The sequence below is a fragment of the Brugia malayi genome (genome assembly GCF_000002995.4).
Source record: "Brugia malayi strain FR3 genome assembly, contig: Bm_v4_Chr1_scaffold_001, whole genome shotgun sequence".
Taxonomy (NCBI): domain Eukaryota; kingdom Metazoa; phylum Nematoda; class Chromadorea; order Rhabditida; family Onchocercidae; genus Brugia; species Brugia malayi.
In genome coordinates this window covers 4,107,668-4,127,204 of record NW_025062475.1, presented here as the reverse complement: position 1 = coordinate 4,127,204, position 19,537 = coordinate 4,107,668, and the positions used below count along the sequence as shown (strand labels likewise).

At 31.1% G+C, this 19,537-nt stretch overlaps 5 protein-coding genes and 1 non-coding gene across 6 annotated transcripts; 5 read left to right on the top strand and 1 right to left on the bottom strand.

Moving 5' to 3' along the window:
- The first annotated feature begins 304 nt into the window (after positions 1-304).
- On the top strand, positions 305-388 carry Bm15569. Its single transcript, XR_006227954.1, has one exon. It is a non-coding gene; the product is annotated as a small nucleolar RNA Bm15569 (small nucleolar RNA).
- A 565-nt stretch (positions 389-953) lies between these two features.
- On the top strand, positions 954-5,052 carry Bma-kel-1 (Ring canal kelch protein, putative; the record flags this gene model as incomplete). The annotated part of the gene is made up of 13 exons (XM_043076495.1): positions 954-1,138; positions 1,402-1,588; positions 1,737-1,847; positions 2,155-2,300; positions 2,421-2,517; positions 2,707-2,826; positions 3,068-3,205; positions 3,284-3,368; positions 3,470-3,629; positions 4,045-4,151; positions 4,253-4,521; positions 4,639-4,738; positions 4,910-5,052. 13 exons carry the CDS (start codon positions 954-956, stop codon positions 5,050-5,052), a joined length of 1,848 nt encoding a protein of 615 aa, XP_042932429.1.
- Positions 5,053-5,926: 874 nt separating this feature from the next.
- On the bottom strand, positions 5,927-7,291 carry Bma-rnf-5 (putative RING finger protein C16C10.7 in chromosome III, putative; the record flags this gene model as incomplete). Its single annotated transcript, XM_043076494.1, has 5 exons — positions 5,927-6,024; positions 6,270-6,414; positions 6,595-6,687; positions 6,810-6,963; positions 7,209-7,291. The coding sequence occupies 5 exons, from the start codon at positions 7,289-7,291 to the stop codon at positions 5,927-5,929; spliced, it is 573 nt and encodes a 190-aa protein (XP_042932428.1).
- Positions 7,292-8,061: 770 nt separating this feature from the next.
- Bma-rnf-121 (putative RING finger protein C16C10.5 in chromosome III, putative) lies at positions 8,062-10,584 on the top strand (the record flags this gene model as incomplete). Its single annotated transcript, XM_043076493.1, has 6 exons — positions 8,062-8,121; positions 8,791-8,958; positions 9,396-9,550; positions 9,813-10,041; positions 10,105-10,337; positions 10,464-10,584. The coding sequence occupies 6 exons, from the start codon at positions 8,062-8,064 to the stop codon at positions 10,582-10,584; spliced, it is 966 nt and encodes a 321-aa protein (XP_042932427.1).
- Positions 10,585-11,588: 1,004 nt separating this feature from the next.
- On the top strand, positions 11,589-14,582 carry Bma-ccdc-55 (putative 45.1 kDa protein C16C10.6 in chromosome III, putative; the record flags this gene model as incomplete). The annotated part of the gene is made up of 10 exons (XM_043076492.1): positions 11,589-11,611; positions 11,683-11,773; positions 11,883-12,065; positions 12,535-12,657; positions 12,731-12,815; positions 13,021-13,145; positions 13,240-13,461; positions 13,737-13,918; positions 13,994-14,161; positions 14,468-14,582. The coding sequence occupies 10 exons, from the start codon at positions 11,589-11,591 to the stop codon at positions 14,580-14,582; spliced, it is 1,317 nt and encodes a 438-aa protein (XP_042932426.1).
- Positions 14,583-17,291: 2,709 nt separating this feature from the next.
- On the top strand, positions 17,292-19,234 carry Bm2485 (Nematode cuticle collagen N-terminal domain containing protein; the record flags this gene model as incomplete). The annotated part of the gene is made up of 4 exons (XM_001902128.2): positions 17,292-17,432; positions 18,180-18,309; positions 18,440-18,963; positions 19,151-19,234. 4 exons carry the CDS (start codon positions 17,292-17,294, stop codon positions 19,232-19,234), a joined length of 879 nt encoding a protein of 292 aa, XP_001902163.1.
- Between the last annotated feature and the right edge of the window lie 303 nt (positions 19,235-19,537).

Sequence of the window (19,537 nt, the reverse complement as noted above, 5' to 3'; positions counted from 1 at the left end):
AGTTTTTTTACTACTTGTTAAAGTCTTTGTAGTGCTAGCGTACGTAGCGGAATACGTGTACTATAGGCGTAATGATACGTCATTCTGGACGTATCATTTTAGATTTCAGATGTAATATCAGTTATTTTGGCGTTCAATTATTTTGGCGAAGCTATTGCAAAAAGAGACAACCATCTCTATGTCTGAATAGACATACTGCACTGTGATTAAGAAACCACTCGAAATTGTTTGGTTTATGGAGGTATATCGAAACGCTGCCAAAAAACTTTCGTGGAGTCCTATGCTAGTTGGGCTCCGCGAATGTTGGCAATGATTGAGGAAATGTTAACTTCGCGGTTTCCACTCGAGATGCGTCCATGTGGGTATATTTCCTTGGATGTCTGAGCCAGCTCTTTTGTGTAGGGTCACGTACGCCCATTCAAGTACGTGTAGTGGTAAAGTGGTTCGCTTCTCTTCACACGAAGGATGGGTAGAAGAGGCATAGTTGTAGTGAGAGAGATTGGTGCCAGGATGGTTTACTTGGTCAGGTTTACTTGATGGTTCTATTTTCTACTACTAGATCAGTTCATCACTGGTGAACAGTATTTTTGTACTCCAGGTGGGGACGTTTAATACTTTTAATGGAAGTGTAGGAAATATCCCACGTCTAAAGGTTTTGTCTGAAGGAAAGGAAATAATAGATGTGTGGACAGTTTTTTTCTTACACAGTTATGCTAGGTGATCATGATTTATCGGAAGATTAATGTGATTAAATCAAAGATGTATTAGATGAACTAATTTAATCGTACTCATGATATGATAAACATTGTTCCTTATCATTCAATCATCTATGTCTTCTATGCCATTGCTAAGGTTTTGTCGTTTATCACGTTTTGGAGAATTATCTTTCAATTACAGGAATCATTCTTTAAGGATGGATCGTATAATATAGTACAGTAAAACTGAATTGCAAGATGGAGCGTTGGAGAGCAGAAAGCGAATCCACCGAGGTAGTAATTGGTACATTGGAGAGTGAAACTCATTTCTGCACTTCTCCATCGTCTTTAGCTCGACATTTCAACAGCAAACAAAGCTCCACAGTTTATAATAATGATAATTTCCCATCTAATGTATTGCGTAGTCTGAATACCTTCCGAAAGTTAGTTTTATTTGCTCTTTATTCCTTTATCATAGCAAACTTTTCTTAAACTTGTATATCATTTTACATCATTTCATTAGCTAAATTCCATGCATATTTAGCTCAAGTACTTCAAAACTTGTAATTAATCTCTTCTATCTTCAATAAAAAGGGTATGACGGTTGGTGATTGTTGATATTGACCATTTTGTTTGATCCATCAGCCGCAATTTTCAGTCATCCGTCAGAGCTTTATTTTTTTTCTCAATAATTATTCTGTTGTAGAGACGAACGTTTCTGTGATGTGATTTTGATGGCATCATTGAAACCAGAAGATGGTGCAGAAAGCGATGGAAGTCGGGATGTCAAAATTGTAGCCCATCGTGCTGTACTTGCTGCAGGATGTCCATATTTTAGCGCAATGTTTAGTGGTGCAATGAAGGAATCAAAACAGGAAAACATATTTCTGAAGGTTCGTTATCTATTTGAACATTAATAGGGGAGGAGAATATTCTATTCGTGTAATTAATGTTTTGATAATGAGCACTCCGATAAAGTCATATCTGTATTGTTCGTATTGTTTAACTATCGACTTTTCCTCAATTTGCTTCAAATTAAAGGGAATCGATGGAACATCACTGCTTGCTCTCATTGACTATATGTATTCTGGTCGCCTAACAATCAATGAGCAAAACGTACAAAGCCTTCTGACAACTGGATCATTGCTTCAGGTCAACCTTTCCATTAGATTAATTTTTTATTTTGTTCCTAGATGGGATTTATTATGTGTTTAGATTGCAGTTTTAATTTTGACAGTTTAATGTGCTTTTCCTTCATAACGTCTATTTTTACATGGTATTTTTATTGATTCTGAGCAGTTGTTCACCTTTCGTGTCCTTAAGGCGCTTGCATGTTTTTCATTCTCTTCTATATTTGACATTTTCCTCATCTGCCATATACGTAAATTCTTTATGCATATATGAAACTTGTTATTTGATTTTTTCTAGAAACCTTTACTTTCACAGCTTTCGCTTGCAGATGGCATGTGTGCGTGATGCATGTTCCAGATTTCTTCTAGAGCAATTGGATCCATCCAACTGTCTTGGCATTGCAAACTTTGCTGTAGCGCATGGTTGCACACAGCTTGCACATGCTGCCACTACATTTGTTCAGCAACATTTCAAGTTTGATATGCATCTTTTCAAATATTTCACTTATTTTTTTTGTTTCATACGAGAAATCTAAATGACCTTCTTACCTCCCAGTAATTCTTGCTTAAATTTTACATGTATTTTACCTTATAGTCATGTGGTAAAATGTGATGAATTTTTGGCTCTCAGTAAACATCAGGTGGTCGAAATAATCTCATCAGATCATTTAACAACTACGGGTGAAGACAAGGTTTGCGATAAACTGCGTAAACATAGAAATACATTAGGTACTGTGTATGATTTCAATATAGAAGATTAAGTTTTAAAATAAAAAGAATAAGTTTTTAAAATAGTAATTTAGCATGAAAATAAACTGGTTTATATCAGTTTAATCCGACAAAATTATCAAGTCAATCATATGAATGATAAGGAATTTCAGGTTTATGAAGCAGTTGTACGATGGGTAATGCATGATATCTTGAACCGCAGAGATGCATTTCCAGACCTTATGGCACATGTTCGCTTGCCATTGCTACCGCGTGACTATTTAACTGATAAAGTGAATATTTACTAATTTTTAAAATTAGTCCTTGCCCTATTCTCACTGCTGCTGTCGACACTAGCCCGTTAAATTTTCAGAAAAGTGATGCGAATGTCTTGGTTTGACAAAAATCAAACTACAAAGAATATTTTCTATTCTATGCAATACGTCTATTGCATCAAAATTTTGTATTAAATTTTATGACGACTTTTTATTCATGGTATTTTCGCCGTCTGTTGTCTTAAAAGATTTTTTAAAGGTCGATCCAGACATTTTGGTTCGACAGAGTTCAGAATGCAAGGATTATCTTTTGGAAGCTTACCGTTATCATTTAAAAGATGAGCGTGGCGAAGAAAATGAACGTAGCCGTCCGCGGCAGCCAATTCCATTATCGAAGGTAATTTCAATGCTACAAATAAAGCTTGTCTTGATTAATAATACGCCTAAGAACGGACAGCAAGAATGGTTCTTTTAGCTTATAATGCTCATTGGTGGTCAAGCGCCTAAGGCTATTGCCAATGTTGATGTATTCGATTTGGATGCTTTACGATGGATGCCGTGTAAGTTCAAAGACTAGAAGAATAGATTTTGATTTAGAATTTGAGAAACTTTGATTAAAGGATACAGTGAATTTAACTTTGGTAATATTTAAATGCTGTAGTAAATGCTTTACCACAACGTCGCTGTCGCTGTGGTGTCGGGGAGCTGAAAGATTTCGTTTATGCGGTTGGTGGATTTAACGGGTCGTTACGTGTAAAATCTGTAGATGCCTATGATGTACACACTGATAGGTGGTTCGCTGCACCGCCGATGGATGCAAGGTATATGCATAATTAATAAGAGAAACATCATCCGGAACGTCACATATTCTCAGCATATGCTTTTTCGGACAACCTCCCGCATAGCCACGTGATCACGATGTTAAGAATCAATAGTTAGGTATTAAGAAAAACAAATTGATTCTTTACCCAAAACATTCAAAAATTGCTAATTATTACCAACCCAAACCGTCGGCAAAGTTTTTAGACGAGTATCTGTGAACCTTTTGCTTGTTGTTTTTTATATTCGGCATACAGCAATGCAGTGTTGCGTGCTGATTATCAGAGGATCTAATATTTTCTTTTTAAAATGATAAGAATAAGTACACCTTTGAAAATTTAGCTACTTCTAAATACGTAAAAGTTCCCAGTAAATAAATTTAGTGTATTTTATTTCCAAAATAATAAACATTCACAGGCGTAGCACATTAGGCGTGGCAGTCATCGATCAGTTGCTAATAGCTGTTGGTGGATTCGACGGTTCAACTGGACTGAGCTCTGCCGAGGCATTCGACCCTCGCAATGGTTTTTTTTTTTTTTTTTTTCTTTTTAATTTGCCATGACTTCCAACTTTCTTTGTTTGTTCGATTTCTACTTGAAACACACGAGAACTTGTTTAAATTTAGGCCAGTGGATGCCTCTTCCGTCGATGACCGTACGTCGTTCATCGGTTGGAGTCACAGCGCTTAATGGTATGGTGTATGCTGTGGGTGGCTATGATGGAAATACTAGAAACTGCTTAGACACAGTTGAAATTTATGAACCACGGGTAAACCGATGGCGATCTGGACCAACTTTAATATCTAAACGTTCTGGTGCTGGTGTTACGGTTGTTGGAGATCGTCTTGTCGCTGTTGGAGGACATGATGGTCCAGTGGTTAGAGAAACAGCCGAGGTTTACTTTCCCTTCAATAGAATAATCAAACATTCAGAACTTAAAAAATTTAGCTTCACACTACTATGTTCTCTAAGTTTTTAATACAGATTTTAAATAGCCAATACTAATCTCCAGATCTTAAATGGTGACTCCTGGACACTTTTACCGGAAATGAATGTATGTCGTCGCAATGCAAGTGCTGTAGCACTGGATTCAAATTTATTCGCAATCGGAGGTTAGCTAACTCTTATTTTCACTGCTGACTATACATGATGCTTAGCGTAGAAACTTTTTCTGTACTGATGACGGGTTGACATTCGGCAGTAAAAAAGGAATAAGAAGAAGTGTTTCAGAAGCTTAAATTTGTGTTATCGACTTAAGTTTTTCTTACTATTAAAGAATTTAGGTGACGATGGAACATCAAATTTGAGTTCAATTGAAGTTTTAAATATTTCGTCGCTGGAACAACAACCCTGGACTCATCTTAGTGTATCAATCAACCAACCGAGATCGTACGCTGGAGTAGCGCTTCTACCGAAAGTCGCATGACCAGTCTGGCAATGCTAATCATGCGCAAATAAGCGTAATCGAATGAACTTGGAAGCAAAGATCGATGTAGGTCACTCAAACGTGTCAGTGATCTTAGGTTTATAATATCTATAAAAAATCTGTAAAAATATGCCCAAAATTGGTACCTTTACCGTTAATTCGTCTAAGGCTTTGGAATTTTAAACAGAAACTACGCAATGAAATATCATAACAGAAACATGAGAATGCCCACAGTTTTTTGTTTTCATTAACGGTATTTATTAAAACCCAAATTTGCTGAAAAATAATTTTGCTTGAAAATACTGCACTTCATATTTCAATGTACTGTTAGTGTATTATTAGGAACTGTTAATTTGTCTTTACTTTCTCTGTATTTATGCAAAGAATAAATAAATATTCAGCGAAGAAACAGATACTAAAAACTCAGTTCTACAAGAAACGATATGTACGATCAATGTGATGATGAAACATATTAAGTTTACATAAACCGACGAATGAAAGCAGCTCAAGATATAGTCAGAAAACTGATTGTAGGCATGAGTAATTTTGACACATGCAATCAACAAAAAAGCAACATACTGTAACTATGCTGTCCATAAGCTTGTGCAAATTAGATGACTGCAGAATGCCTTTTAAAAGTGGCACTTAAATCTGCGACACCTGTTTGCATCTTTTCTAATGAAAGTAGGCTTCGAACATTTGCGCTTAGGTAAATTCAACCACAAAATACGACTAGGAACACAGTATCCACAGAAATAATCATATGAACAATTAAGGTACGCACAGGACAAAGGAAAAAAGAAGCGAAAAAATAGATAGAAAATATCTTTAAACTAAAATATTCCAGCACTCTTGGATAGTTCGGAAATGATATTTATAGAACTAGGAGCCAAACAACAAAAAATATACCAAGATATATAAAAAGATTTGATAGAAACTGCTCCTCTTCCGCTTGTCTTGTGCCTGGTGCCGCTGAAAAACAAAATATATATGTTAAGACATAAGAAGCTTTTTTAAAACTATATATCTTGTCATACTATGTATATACCAAGATATACTCAATATAATTAACGACTCACCACCTTAAATCACTAAAGACTGGATACATAGAAGTACTCTGAGAGCTGTACATCATCATTCAATCCTATATTTCATATCATAAGAAAAAATTCAAAGAAGGAAACCGAACAATTATACTAATAAATGATAGAACTAACGCGCATCTGGACGTCGTTCTCCAAAACCAATATTGAAAAATGATGCGAAAAATGAGATAGGGAACACTCCGATACCCATTGAGAACTGCACACCACCACCATTCTCACCGCCCCACTGGAAGCCTGGGAATCCTTGAAAAGAGCTCTGAAAGTAAAAAGAGTACTGCATCAAATTGCATATGTCTCTCTGCCAAGTCTCTCTGTCATATTGCTCTGCAATTAATACAACCCACTAAGCTCGAATCATCATAAATTACTCTAAGAATAATCTCAAATCTCTTGCATGTGTTCTTTTCATATGAATATGACAATAATGAGAACTTGCCTGGGGCATTTCGGTACGTTGACCTCTTGGACGTGGTGGAACTTTATCTCGTGGGTCTGTATCATTACCACCTCTTCCATACAGCGGTATCACCTATTTCAAATACATGAATGTTTCACGGAATTATTCCTTGTCTCAATTACCTTTTAATTTGTAACTTATCCTTTAATTTATAACTTGCATTATCACACACACACAAAAAGAAAAAAAATAACCTTATCTTTGCTAATGGCAGATTTACAAACGGGACAAAGCTGCCTATTAGGGCATGTATCAAGCCACTGATGAAGACATGGCCAACAGAACAAATGACCACACATCGACACTACAGCATCTCGTGCTACATCCAAACATATGTTACAATCGAATCTATAAGTTACCCTTTAGTGTTTAAACCCCTCCAAAAAATATGATAGCTGACATCTATAGATAATTCTACACATCTTTACATTCATTGCGATAGAGAATGAAACTAAGTCAAGTAAAAAGTAAGAGTAAGAATTTAGGCGAATGTCATATTACTGTGTGATCGTAGTAATCCCTTTTATGAAATACATTATAATGAGACAGACTGAAAAAAAAAAAAAAAAAAAAAAAAAAATATATATATATACCTTGCTGTGTCATCGTCCTTCTTGCCATCTTCCTTCGAAGAAGAATGACTTTCAGCATTTTCTGTCTGAGTAACACCTACCATTGTTCAGTGTTAGAAGATAATTATCTAGAAGTAAAGATAGTGATGATATTACCACTGATAAGGTTATACTAACCGAAAAAAGAAAAACCTGAAGAATATCAAAGATTAATTTCATCTTTTGCTTACATTTTATTTGAGATTAAAGATTACACAAAGCAAAATATATATATATATATAAATGTGACAACTCTATTTATAATTCATTCTTTGACTTTAATATAAATACAAATCCAAACAAAAAAGAAGCATTAGCTTAGGAAAATCACACATAGTACGAAACATCAGAAATCACAACTTACGTAAGCTACGTCAAGCTATGACGCACACTCTTCTCGCTCTTTTCTATTACTTGATGTCACAATGCAAACAGAATAATCTTTGCGTTACAAACCGTTTCTTTTGAAAATTTCCGGGTTCCTTCTGTTCTTCTGCATGTTAATACCTGATCGTATATTGATACCTGATGGTATTAGATGTTTATTTGATAGAATAAAAGATTTTAAGGACTTATAAGTGTCCAGGTAAGTAATTAACATTATTTTTGGAACATAAAATGATTTTTGTTTTAATTAGAGCTAATTAAAAAAAATTACTTAACTTTATCTCTCTAACACATTAGCTGTTTAGTTTTAATATCATATTTTTACAATAATGAATATTAAATATTGAAAACATTTAATTGTGAATTAGTGAATTATTTGTACTTATTTTTTACAGTTTAGCTATACGTCTTGTTCGATTTTATAGCAACGTGGTAGTTAAATGTGAGGATGCAGCAACACAATACGCAACAATTTCAAGGTGCTATTCGATTGCAGAATGAAATTTCAGTAAGCTTTTTTCCTTATAGCTTTCATTTTAATTCTTTTGTTTCATCCTACCAAAGTGTATTTTAATACCCATATTGATCTGTAATTATGCTTATTATTTTCTAGTACTGCTAAAGTTAATCTATTTTGAATGATAACTCTAGTGTGTAATGTATGTACTAAGTGAGAAAGATAGTTGATGACAACAACTTTTTGTCACTTTCAAACTGAATTAATAAATTATAGTTTTACTCAGCTAGCAGCATACTACCTAGGCATATCTTGCATATGATGAATTTTATTTAGTGATTTTTTTCTCTGAAAAATAGGTCAATTATAAGTTATAAGTGAAAAATATGTTGTTAACTGTTTAATTGATTCGCTTTTACAAACACCGTTTCCTTCTAAATTCATTGGAATAGTTTTGTTAAACCTCTATTATCCTAGATATATACTAAGATATTATGATTTTATAACAATGGACTGTTAATAAGAGTGGTAGATTCAGTTGGAGAATATCATCAGCACCACTAGATTTTTACCATTTTGACTTCTTCCTCTATTTGACCTTTTTTTTGATTTAATCTCTTTGTTTTACAGTATGTTCAACTATTTAGAAAGATGGAACTTTATCGATAAGAGTTTTAATAGAGACTTTTCAAATTACTTTAATCTTTAATTTAATTTGAGGAAATGGATGAAGAAGAACAGTGGAGAATCGAGCATGCGAAATTGCACGAAAAACATCGAGGACATGAACAAATGCATATGGAAATCTTTTTGATACTGATAGTAACATTGGTTGTAGCCCAAATTGCATTGGTACAATGGAAAAAAAGGCACTTCAAATCGTATCAGGCCTGTTTTCAAAAGTTGTATCTGATAGTTTATTGCCTTCAGTTCTGCTAATTTGCAATACCTTGTTCTGTAATGCTATAACTATCTTTAGATAGTTAATTCTGTTATTTTGTTCTAAGCTGGATTTCAGTGATCACTACAGTGAGCACTGCGCTAAATGCTAAACATAATCCTAGTGGGTTTCTTGATGGAATTTAATAATACAAGTCATTATTTCATTTCGTTTGATATACTACTTGTTTAAAATATCATTAGTTTGAGAAAATTATTTTGAATGTTAGCAATTTGAGAAATTCAAAGACATATTATTGCGTAATAATAGTGATGAGATTTATTGCTTATATTATTCCTTAAACATACAATTTTATATGTCTTTTTATTAATCGTATTCGTGATTTTGCAAACTTTTTTTGATATGTGATATATAATTTCTTTAGCTATGCACACTACTGGGCATGTGGTTAATTCCTGTATTCATATGTGTTCAGCGATACTGGTGGAGATTTTTGGTAACATGGATTGTATATTCCGTACTGTCAACTGTGATTTGGTACAGGGCTACTCGTCCACAAATATCAGGCAAAACACCAAGGTTAGTTGTATCTTTTAATTCGAACTTATCCTACGTGATTTCCATTTTTTTTAATGGATATTCCTTTGCCATATATTGAACAGATTGTTTCATGTTCAGAAAAATTTTTCTATTTTTGTGAAACGTATATCGTGTGCTCAGTTGTGAAACGAGACTTTTTAAAATTTGATTCTTTCACTAATTCTTTAATTAACAATAGTTCGATGGCATAAACTACTTGGTTTTTATTTTTTTAGTGGTATGTTCCTTTTTTTTCTTTCAGGCTGGTTTATAAATGGTTCCTATTTTTGCATAAATTGAGTTATGTTCTTGGAATAGCAGGATATATTTTTATCATGTTCACATTATTGGGCTTGAATCATATATTCGCTATAAAAGCACAAATTCTAATGGACTCTGGTTTGCTGCTTTTGTTTTATGGCTTATATTATGGAGTACTCGGTCGTGATTTTGCGCATATATGTACGGATCGTATTGCATCCAAAATTGGGGTTTGTTTCTTTCCTTTTTATCCTATTGTTTACACAGGGATTTTGAAATTTTCTTTTTTATAGTATTATACAGAAGAAGGTTTACCGAAGAAAATCCTTGAAGCAGATGTTTGCGCTGTATGCGGGAATCATCTTGAAATAGACGATACGGAAACTGACTATGAATCGACATATCGCTTGTCATGTGGACATTTGTTTCATGAATTTTGCATCCGCGGTTGGTGTGTTATTGGTAAACAACAGACATGCCCCTATTGCAAGGAAAAAGTCGATCTTAAAAGGATGTTTAAGCATCCGTAAGTTTTGTCATTATTTCTTAACCAATTATTTTTCAAACAAAAACTCAGTGCTTTTATTTTTTGTCTTTTATGTTAAACTTCGAGATTTGATATTTTAGGTAAATCACAATTTTTTTTTTATAGATGGCAGAAGCCTCATCTGTTCTATGGGCAACTGTTAGATTGGATTCGATATTTGGTTGCATGGCAACCATTAATTGTCACTTTTGTAAAGGGAATTAATACTTATTTTGGTCTAGAATGATATGTTCAGTGGTTTCGGGAATTGTTTTGCTTGCTACAAATGGCATTTTTCAATTAGGAAAAATTTGTTCATGTTTTATTTAATAACTCCAATGAAGATATCTCTCTGTGCGCTATTCTATATTTAAGTGATGGCTTGTTGAAAATATTTGCTGTGTTTTCTTTTCTTATTTGTTTATCATTGACTGGTATTTATGAAAGTGATTGGAAAAAGCAAACAGGGGTTCAAATTATTTCGTATATTTTAGCTTTGTATTTTAATCATATTTATTAGTTATGAACTCATTTCGTTCTTCTTTATCTTTTTTTTTTTTTTTTTTTGGGGGGGGGGGGGGGGGTGGTGAGGGAACAGGAGGAATTTGATTTAAATCTATTTGATTTGTTAAAATAGTGGCCAGTTTGTAAATATTGTTTAAAACTTCTATGTTAGTATTTCTGGTTTTTACTCCTTCATCATAATTTATGTGCTGATATTCTCTCTTTGCTTGCTCTGACTACTTCTCAAAGAACTTTTTATGTTCTCAAACGTAAGAAACTTCTATTTCAATTATGCTAGGGCTTTATATTTGTGCATTACTATTTGTAAGTGATATATGCTCTGTGCTATCTTTTTTTATCAATGGGTTTCGCTTTAATGAACATTACTCACAATCTGTTTTCTGTTAATTTTATTTATATTCTCATATTCCAATAAATGATTTCATGGTTTAATGTCTCTCCTAACTGAGGATTTACATTCGAAATTCGATTGAAAATTTTTATATTTATAAAAAATAGAATTTTACAGTAGTTGTTTGGTGTGTTATTGCAAATGATGGAAGACTATACTTACTAGTTACTACTGTAGTTATACTTACTAGTTAACAGTTTCAGGTCTAAAAACGAATTCAGTTGGAATTGTTTTCTTCAGAGCAATCAGAAAAAGGTTGAAATCCATATATATATATATATTGACAAGCAAGTGTTTGTGGTGTTCTAAGCCAGTATTGATTATTGCAGTTTCGAATGTCGACAACAACATTGAAGAAGTAATCTTTCTTACTGTTGAAGTCTTCCTATTTCACTTGTTGATTTCGAAAATTAAAACTGTCCTCTTTAGGTATGGTTTAATTTTAAAGAAACCATCTGAACTTTCAACTGTTAAACCAATTGCTGCTGCATTTGCGAGTGATGAAGATGATGGGAATGAGGTACTTTCAGTTTCAGGAATATTATTTAATGCCGACAATTGCCATTAGAAGTAGAATCTGAGCTTCAGTTATCAATTTTGATTTACATCACTGTTGTATTCACTTGTAGGCTGCATCATCGAGTGAATTTACTGCAACAACAGTGCGCGCAAAAATGCAAGCAAAGCGTGAGCATGAAAAAGCGCTTGCTGAAGATCCAACAATTTTTGACTATGATAATGTATACGAAGAATTACAAGCAAATAAAAATCAAAAAATTGCAGAAATTAAAGCTGCAGATAAGGAACGAAAGGTATAGTTGAAAATACAGCTCTTAAAGTTATTGAACTATACTGAATTAGAAGACAAAATTTAGTGGATAATACTTTTTTTAAAATAGTTTTGCTTAAGATTACCTTGCATAGTAATAATGAAGATCATAAATGTCTATTCATTTAGCAGATTTGCTCAGTGCAAACTGTTCTTAATATTTTATGGATGTACTGCATTGATCTCATATTCATTTTGAAGTGTTATTCGGAAATTTTTTTATTCCTTACTTCCTTATGCTGTGTTTGAAATTTCGTCATAGTTTAACTAGTAATAATAATAGCACTAATTTGCATTAGAAAGAAATATATCATTTAGTCCCCTTACTTTAAACCATTTACTTATGCTGAAGTACTACTGCAATCCTAGCGCTTTACCGGAGAGCCGGATTCAATAGCAATAAATACTTTAATTTTTTTATTTTTTACAGTATTAAGTATTTCTCTGTTTAGTCAAAGTATGCAGAACAAATTCTGGAAGCACACAAAAAGCGTTTACTTGCGCAACAAAGTCGAGAGGAGCGTAAGCAACAGAAAGAGCGTGAAGCAGAAGCTGGACAATTTGATGATAAAGAGGTTACTACATTTCAGTTATAATCTTGTTTTAATTTATTGATTCTTCACTTCAAGAAAAATTGTTATTTTCCAGAAATTTGTTACGAGCGCATACAAAAAACAGCTAGCAGAAATGGAAAATTTCCGTTTGCAAGAAGCAGTTGACAATCGGCTTGACGGTTGGTTCATTGTCTTTTTTTGCAAATTAATTTTTTTTTTTATTAAGGCTAACATCATCACTGAGTTTTTAGCATATTTTGTCAATGCTGGAGTAGTCACAGTAATACAGTTAGGCGAAATTATTGATTAATTGTTCAATTTTCTCATTATCATTAGACGTTTATCATTTGAAAATTTTCGATCAAACCAAATTTGATTTTTTAGAATTGACAGCAGTGGAAAGGCAAAAAAGTGGCGTGTGGAAAGGTGGCTTTTATAGGACGCTGTTGAATGATATTGTTGGAGATAATGGTGCAATTAAAACAGAAGAAGGAGATATAAAGCAAGAGGTTTATGATTAAATTTGATTAATTGAGTAATGTAAACTTTTTTGACTAAGAAGCAAGGATTAATTTTTACATATCAAATGTGTTCTTATTTTAGTTTATTAGCCCTACAACAGATGTACAACAAACAAGTGTGGATTCTGTTGAACATGCTAAAAAACTTTCTTTATTACGGAAAGACAGCGATAATGATGGTAGATTTCTGGAATTGTCTACTGGTAATCAAACAGAGAAATCAGTATATTCTGATGATTCAGACAAAGAACAGGAGCTCAATAATACGATTTCAGTAAACCTGAAGCCTGGTTTAAATATTTTGGTTTGTATTAAGTTTTTTAAATTTTCTTCATATCAGAAACAAAGAGTGCATTTTTTTTTTCAAAGATTTGAAAAGGAAGCCATTATAATTTAATAAAAATAATAACAATTTTCTATTCAAATTTCAAATAATTCTGAAAATTTTGAACATTTATTTGCCTTTATGCTTTTGAGTGAAACTTAATTGCTTCCAAAGTTCAAATTATTTCCCAATAAATTATTAGTTTAGATCCTATAATGATTTTTTTATTTGATTTAAATTTGATCCGTTTTCAGAAACCACAAGTGAAAAAGCCAACAAAGGCGGAACAAATTCGACAGCGTTTTACTCCATCTCCGGAACATCTGACGGCAAGTAGCAGTAGTGATGAGGAGCTATCAAAAGGACATAAAAAACGAATGGAGAGACATGGACGTAGTAGGGAACATAGTTATAGAAGACGGCGACAGGAAAAAAGGTAAAATATTATAGATTTTGTTTTTTGTTTTGTGAAATTTCAATGTTCAATTTATTGTATTATGTTTAATTTCAGCTCTGAATCTCATAAAGAGAAACGAAGTTCTACAAAACAGCACGAAAATTTTTGTGATTATCACTGTACGGAAAAAAAGGAGCATAAGAAATTTGAAAAGAAACAAAAAGGAGAGGAAAATGATGAACCGAAGAAAAGAATTGTAAAGGAGAAAACTAAGGAAGAAAGGTTAAATAAGCGATTTTTGACGGATTTTAAATGAGATGAAATACAAATTCTACATTATTATTATTATTATTATTATTATTATTATTATTATTATTATTATTATTATTATTATTATTAATATTATTATCACTATTATTATCGTTATTGTTATCATTATCATTATTAATATTATTATTATTACTATTATTAATTTAAGTTCTACATTACTTAACTAGTTAACAAATTACTCATTTTTCTGTAAGATTTTAGAATATTTTATGTTGTGTTTTCAAACATTTCTTTAAAATAAGCGTTATTATTTTCCAGGCTACAAATAATCAAAAAGATATTAGCTCATCGGAATGATTCGGAGAAAGTTGAAGAAATTCGACAAAGATATTTTGAGCGAAAGAAGGAACAAGTTGTTCCGTTACCGTTATGATTTTTAACATTTGATTTTTCTCTTTAAGATCATTGTTGCGATATTATTATTTAACTGATAAACATATTCGCAATCTTTTAGAATTACTTTTATTCAATCAAATATGAAAAAAAAAGTCATGCAAATAAAATAAAACTTCCCAGAATATATTGTATGTTTTCCATGCTTTAAATATTCTTGTACTTTTCATCTTCTATTTATTCATTTCCAAAGTGATAAAGATTTGTTTGTTTCAATTTAAATAAATAAAAATCGTCATTAAAATAACGAAATATTCACATCTTCATCCAAAGATTTCATCAGTTCATCTTCTATTTCGGAGATAAAGGAAAAATCACAAATATGATCAATAGAGATGACATCTTTTTCAATACAATCTCAAAAAAAAAAAAAGTGGAATAATACAAGCTTAAGCTAATCTGTTTACTTTTCTCATAGATGTTTGTGGTGTATATGGATAAGCTTATAAATTTTAAAACCCTCCGTATAAATCTCTCTCTCTCTCTTTAATCCTAACTCACTACTATCTTAATAATTTAGGTATTTCTATCTATATAATCTACTCGAACATTTTATCTTTTGCGAATTTTTCAGGACAATAAAACTTTTATAACCTCAAAACTTGTATTGTTTTCAACTTTTTTTTTTTCTTTTGATGAGTTGTGGTATCATCTTGAACTTTGGATTAACAGTAACAAATTACATTCAGTTTACAGTGACTCTGCTAATATTTATTTATCAATATTGAAACAGTTTAAAATGTTGAACTTAATTCCGAAATTTCATTAGGAAAGCAAATTAGTCTTAAAAAATTTGCTTATCAAATATTAAACACTGCAAATTTTGCTTTATGAAGATGTGAAACTTGCAGCATTTTAAAATACTAAATTCAATTTTGTGGAAAAAAAAGAACAAGAATTCATTTCCTTTCACTATCACAACAATTTCTTTCTATCATTTACATATTTGATTAATTATATCTTTTAACTTATTAATGGCTCATAACATTTGTGAGAATTTTTTATAAACTACATTTAGCTGATTTCTTTTTTCTTTACCAAATTTTTCAGAAAGATTTTTTTTTTTTTTTGTAATAAAAAGGAAATTACTATTAGTTATTATTTCTGTGAGCAAATGTGTATTTCACTGTACTATCATTTGCTATTTTCAATTTAATTAATTTTTAGGCGAAAATATTTGTAAAAGATCAAAGAGAATTTTATGAAATGCTAAGAATAGAACAGACTATCAATCATTTGCTCAAAAATAATAAAAATTTTTAATGTGATCTGTTATCATAATACGTTGTAATAAATTCTCCAACGTACCAAAAAAAAAAAAAAAATTCTTTTTTTTTGTTGTCACAGAAATGATTGACTATAACTTTCAGTTAAAAGCAAATAAATGAATTTGTTTTATTAAATTAAATTTTTGTACGATTAAATTATAATCAAACAAATTGGCGACTGGAAATCAATAAATTTATAAAATGTAGTGCTAAAAAAATAAATGAAATTCTTTTTGTGAAAATACAATAGATAATTTAGTTCAAAGGGCACAAACAATTCAAGAACTGCAATACTTTAAGAATAAGAATTGAAAATTTGAAATTAGAATTATTAAATTTTTTTGTTCGTTCATTTCAAAGTGTAATTAATTATGCAACTTTTAGTAATAAAAGTAATAACAAAAATTTTGCATTCATTTTTGAAATGTACTTGAGTAAATTAACTTTAATTACAATTAATTAAGTATGATGACAGTTAGGCAAATTTACCTGTACAAAAGGTATGTTATAAGATATGAATATATGAGACGAAATTATCATTCTGATTCATTCTTTTATCTGAAACAAATTAGCGAATATATGTAAATGATAAAAATCATTTTATTATTTTCAAAACAAATTTTCAACAGTTACAAATTTAATAAATTGCTCAAAATTTAAGCAATGCCAAACAATCTACATCATTTACATATGAATTTCAGTTCAGATTCTCTTCTTTATTATTTCCGTTCATTAGTTTAGGATAATAATTTTCAACCAGGTGAATCTCTGGCTAAATTACCTGTTTTAAGATTAATTCTTGTTTCTTATGATCAAAAAATTAACAGAAATTGAAGGTCAACAAACAGTTGCGAAGATGAAATGACAAAGAAAGCGAAGAACAGATCTAAAGCATTGCAAATTCAAGGGCAAATAATTTTCAATTTTGCTATAAAAATGCTTTAAATAATTCAAATTTAATAATGTTTTAGAAGAATTGAATGGAATTGATGAATGTTTTTTGAATGAAAATTTCAAAATTTTATTTACTTTTTGAAATGTTAGAATTTTCAATTTCAATTACTTTAAAATTGATTACTTTCAATTACTTTAAAATTGAGAATTTCAATTACTTTAAATTGATAATTAAATGTAAGATTTAATTATTTAGTAAAAAGTTACTTCTGAATTTAACGCATTTACAGTTTACTTTCTGATAAACGATGCAATATTCGTATTTCAATGTTTTACATTCTTTAAATTCAAAAAATTATCACATATAAGTTAATTTTCTATAAAACTTTTCAAGCAAATTTCATAGTAAATTTAATAGTAACAATTTGTAATTAACAATTATATCATAAAAAATTTGATTATAAAATTTAAACAAAAGAACTAAATATTTTCTTTGCTGTTAATTCTTTCAGTTTATCATTACATTAATGGGTGCCAATACATTCATTGCTATAGCTATAGCAATTAGCGCATGCGCAATTGTCGCAACATTATTTGTTGTTGTATCTTTATTCAATGATATCAATGCATTATATGACAATGCTATGAATGAACTTCATGATTTTAAGGTCTCAATTCTCGTTTTTTTTTTGATATAAAGTAGTAAAAAGATAATAAGAAAAGAAAGTAATTTGGAATATTAATTAATGTTGAAAATGGCATTGATAAGGACTTAAAAGAATTTCAAAAATTATCATTTTCGACTGATTAAGTTTAAATCATTATTTAAGCAAAGTTTTAATTCGTCATTTTTTGAAATAATAAATCTATCTGAAGTGCAAAACACTTGAATGATTGTATAAGATATTAAAATTTTAGTAGTTCAATTTATTTTGACCAAATTTTCATTTCATAATAATTATTTATCTTCTCTCAAGTTTTTTTTTTCTTTTGAGCATTGCAATAAAAAATTTTTTTTATTGATATTTTACATAGAATGTGAAATCATAAAAAATAAGAAATAGAATATAAAAATGTTAAATTACGATAATTATGTTTATTTTTTCAACTTTTTCAACTTGGTTCTTTCAAACTGATTTCCATTTTATGAATATTAAATCTATAAAAGCTAAATTCCGATAAATCATGCTTTATTTTTTTTCATTTTAAATTAAAATCAATTTTAAATTGAAAAATTTTTTAATTTAATGAAAATAAACTTACTGGAAAGAATGCGAATAATTTTTAATCCATTATACGACGCTGAGAGAATCTTTTGTACTTTGTAGTAGGTAATATTAATTAATAAACAATGAATAATACTTTTTATGGTCTGTAATGTGATCTCTTGTAAAATTCAAGTTTAACTTTTTCAGATAATAGCAAATGATACGTGGAATACCATCCGTTTGTTGCACATATACCCATCACGTAACGCACAAATTGCGCCAACCTATGCTAATTTATTTATCCGTCATAAACGAGAACCTGATCCGGAAAGTTGTAGTAAGTTTCGAACGTTGTTACATTCAAAGAAAGATGCAGATGAAGATAGAGAAATGAAATATCACTGATGCTAGCTGTCAAAATTAATCTTAACTCTGTTTTTGCTCGTGAATTTTTCAAAAAATTTCAGAATGCTGCTCTTCTGCCAATCATTGTCCACGAGGTCCAGCTGGACCACAAGGTAACCAAGGTTGGAAAGGTGTAGATGGGCTACCAGGAGAAGATGGTTATCATGGTGTACCAAGTGTCATTATCACAGTCATCCAGGAAAAATCTGCTGATTGCATTTATTGTCCACCTGGCCCACCAGGATTACTTGGACGTCCTGGTCCTCCTGGTAATCGCGGACCAGTGGGACGTATTGGTAGTGCTGGATTGTCCGGAAAAAGAGGTGCAACAGGTAGGCAAGGAGATGTAGGAGAGGCTGGACCAGCAGGTATTTCTGGCAAACCAGGTGAGCGTGGTTTATCAGGACGGAATGGAACATATGAAAAATGTGCAATAGGCCAAAAAGGTCCAAATGGACAACGTGGTTTTCCTGGTCCATCAGGTAAGAATGGTAGTGATGGCATTCGTGGTCCTCCTGGTAAGCCTGGTTTGCTGGGACAATTTGGTACTCCTGGACAGAGCGGCAAAGATGGACATTTAGGACTGGTAAGGATTTTTTATCTAACTTATTAAAATGATATTATAAATTTCACTTACGCTAATTTATCTGAAACGCTCGTTCGGTAAAAGCTATTTCATTTGTTATAATTTTGAATAAAATATCTTACTGAAAAAAAAAATTTCCATCATTTATTGCAAATTATTTATTACCCATACAAATTAGAATTTTTAGATTGGATTACCCGGATTGCCTGGGTCAGATGCCCACTACTGCCCATGTCCACTGCCAACATCAATGCTTCTTCAAAAAGCATAAAATTCGTGATCAATTTGCTATTGTAATCAGTCATTTCACTTCATTAAACAATGTCACATTTATTTAGTCACACAGTACAAGAAGAGAACATATTTGAAATGAAAATGATATGATGAATAATTCTGCTTTTAATTATAATTAATGAAATAATATCATAAGGAAAGTAAAATTCTCTCTCTCTCTCTCTCTCAGTAATTATTTGTTTTATTAATATTCAAAAGAAAATAAATAGTATAAAAATATACATATTATATTTAATTTTTAAAATTTATTTATTTGCTCTTTATTATAGTATTTTTCTTG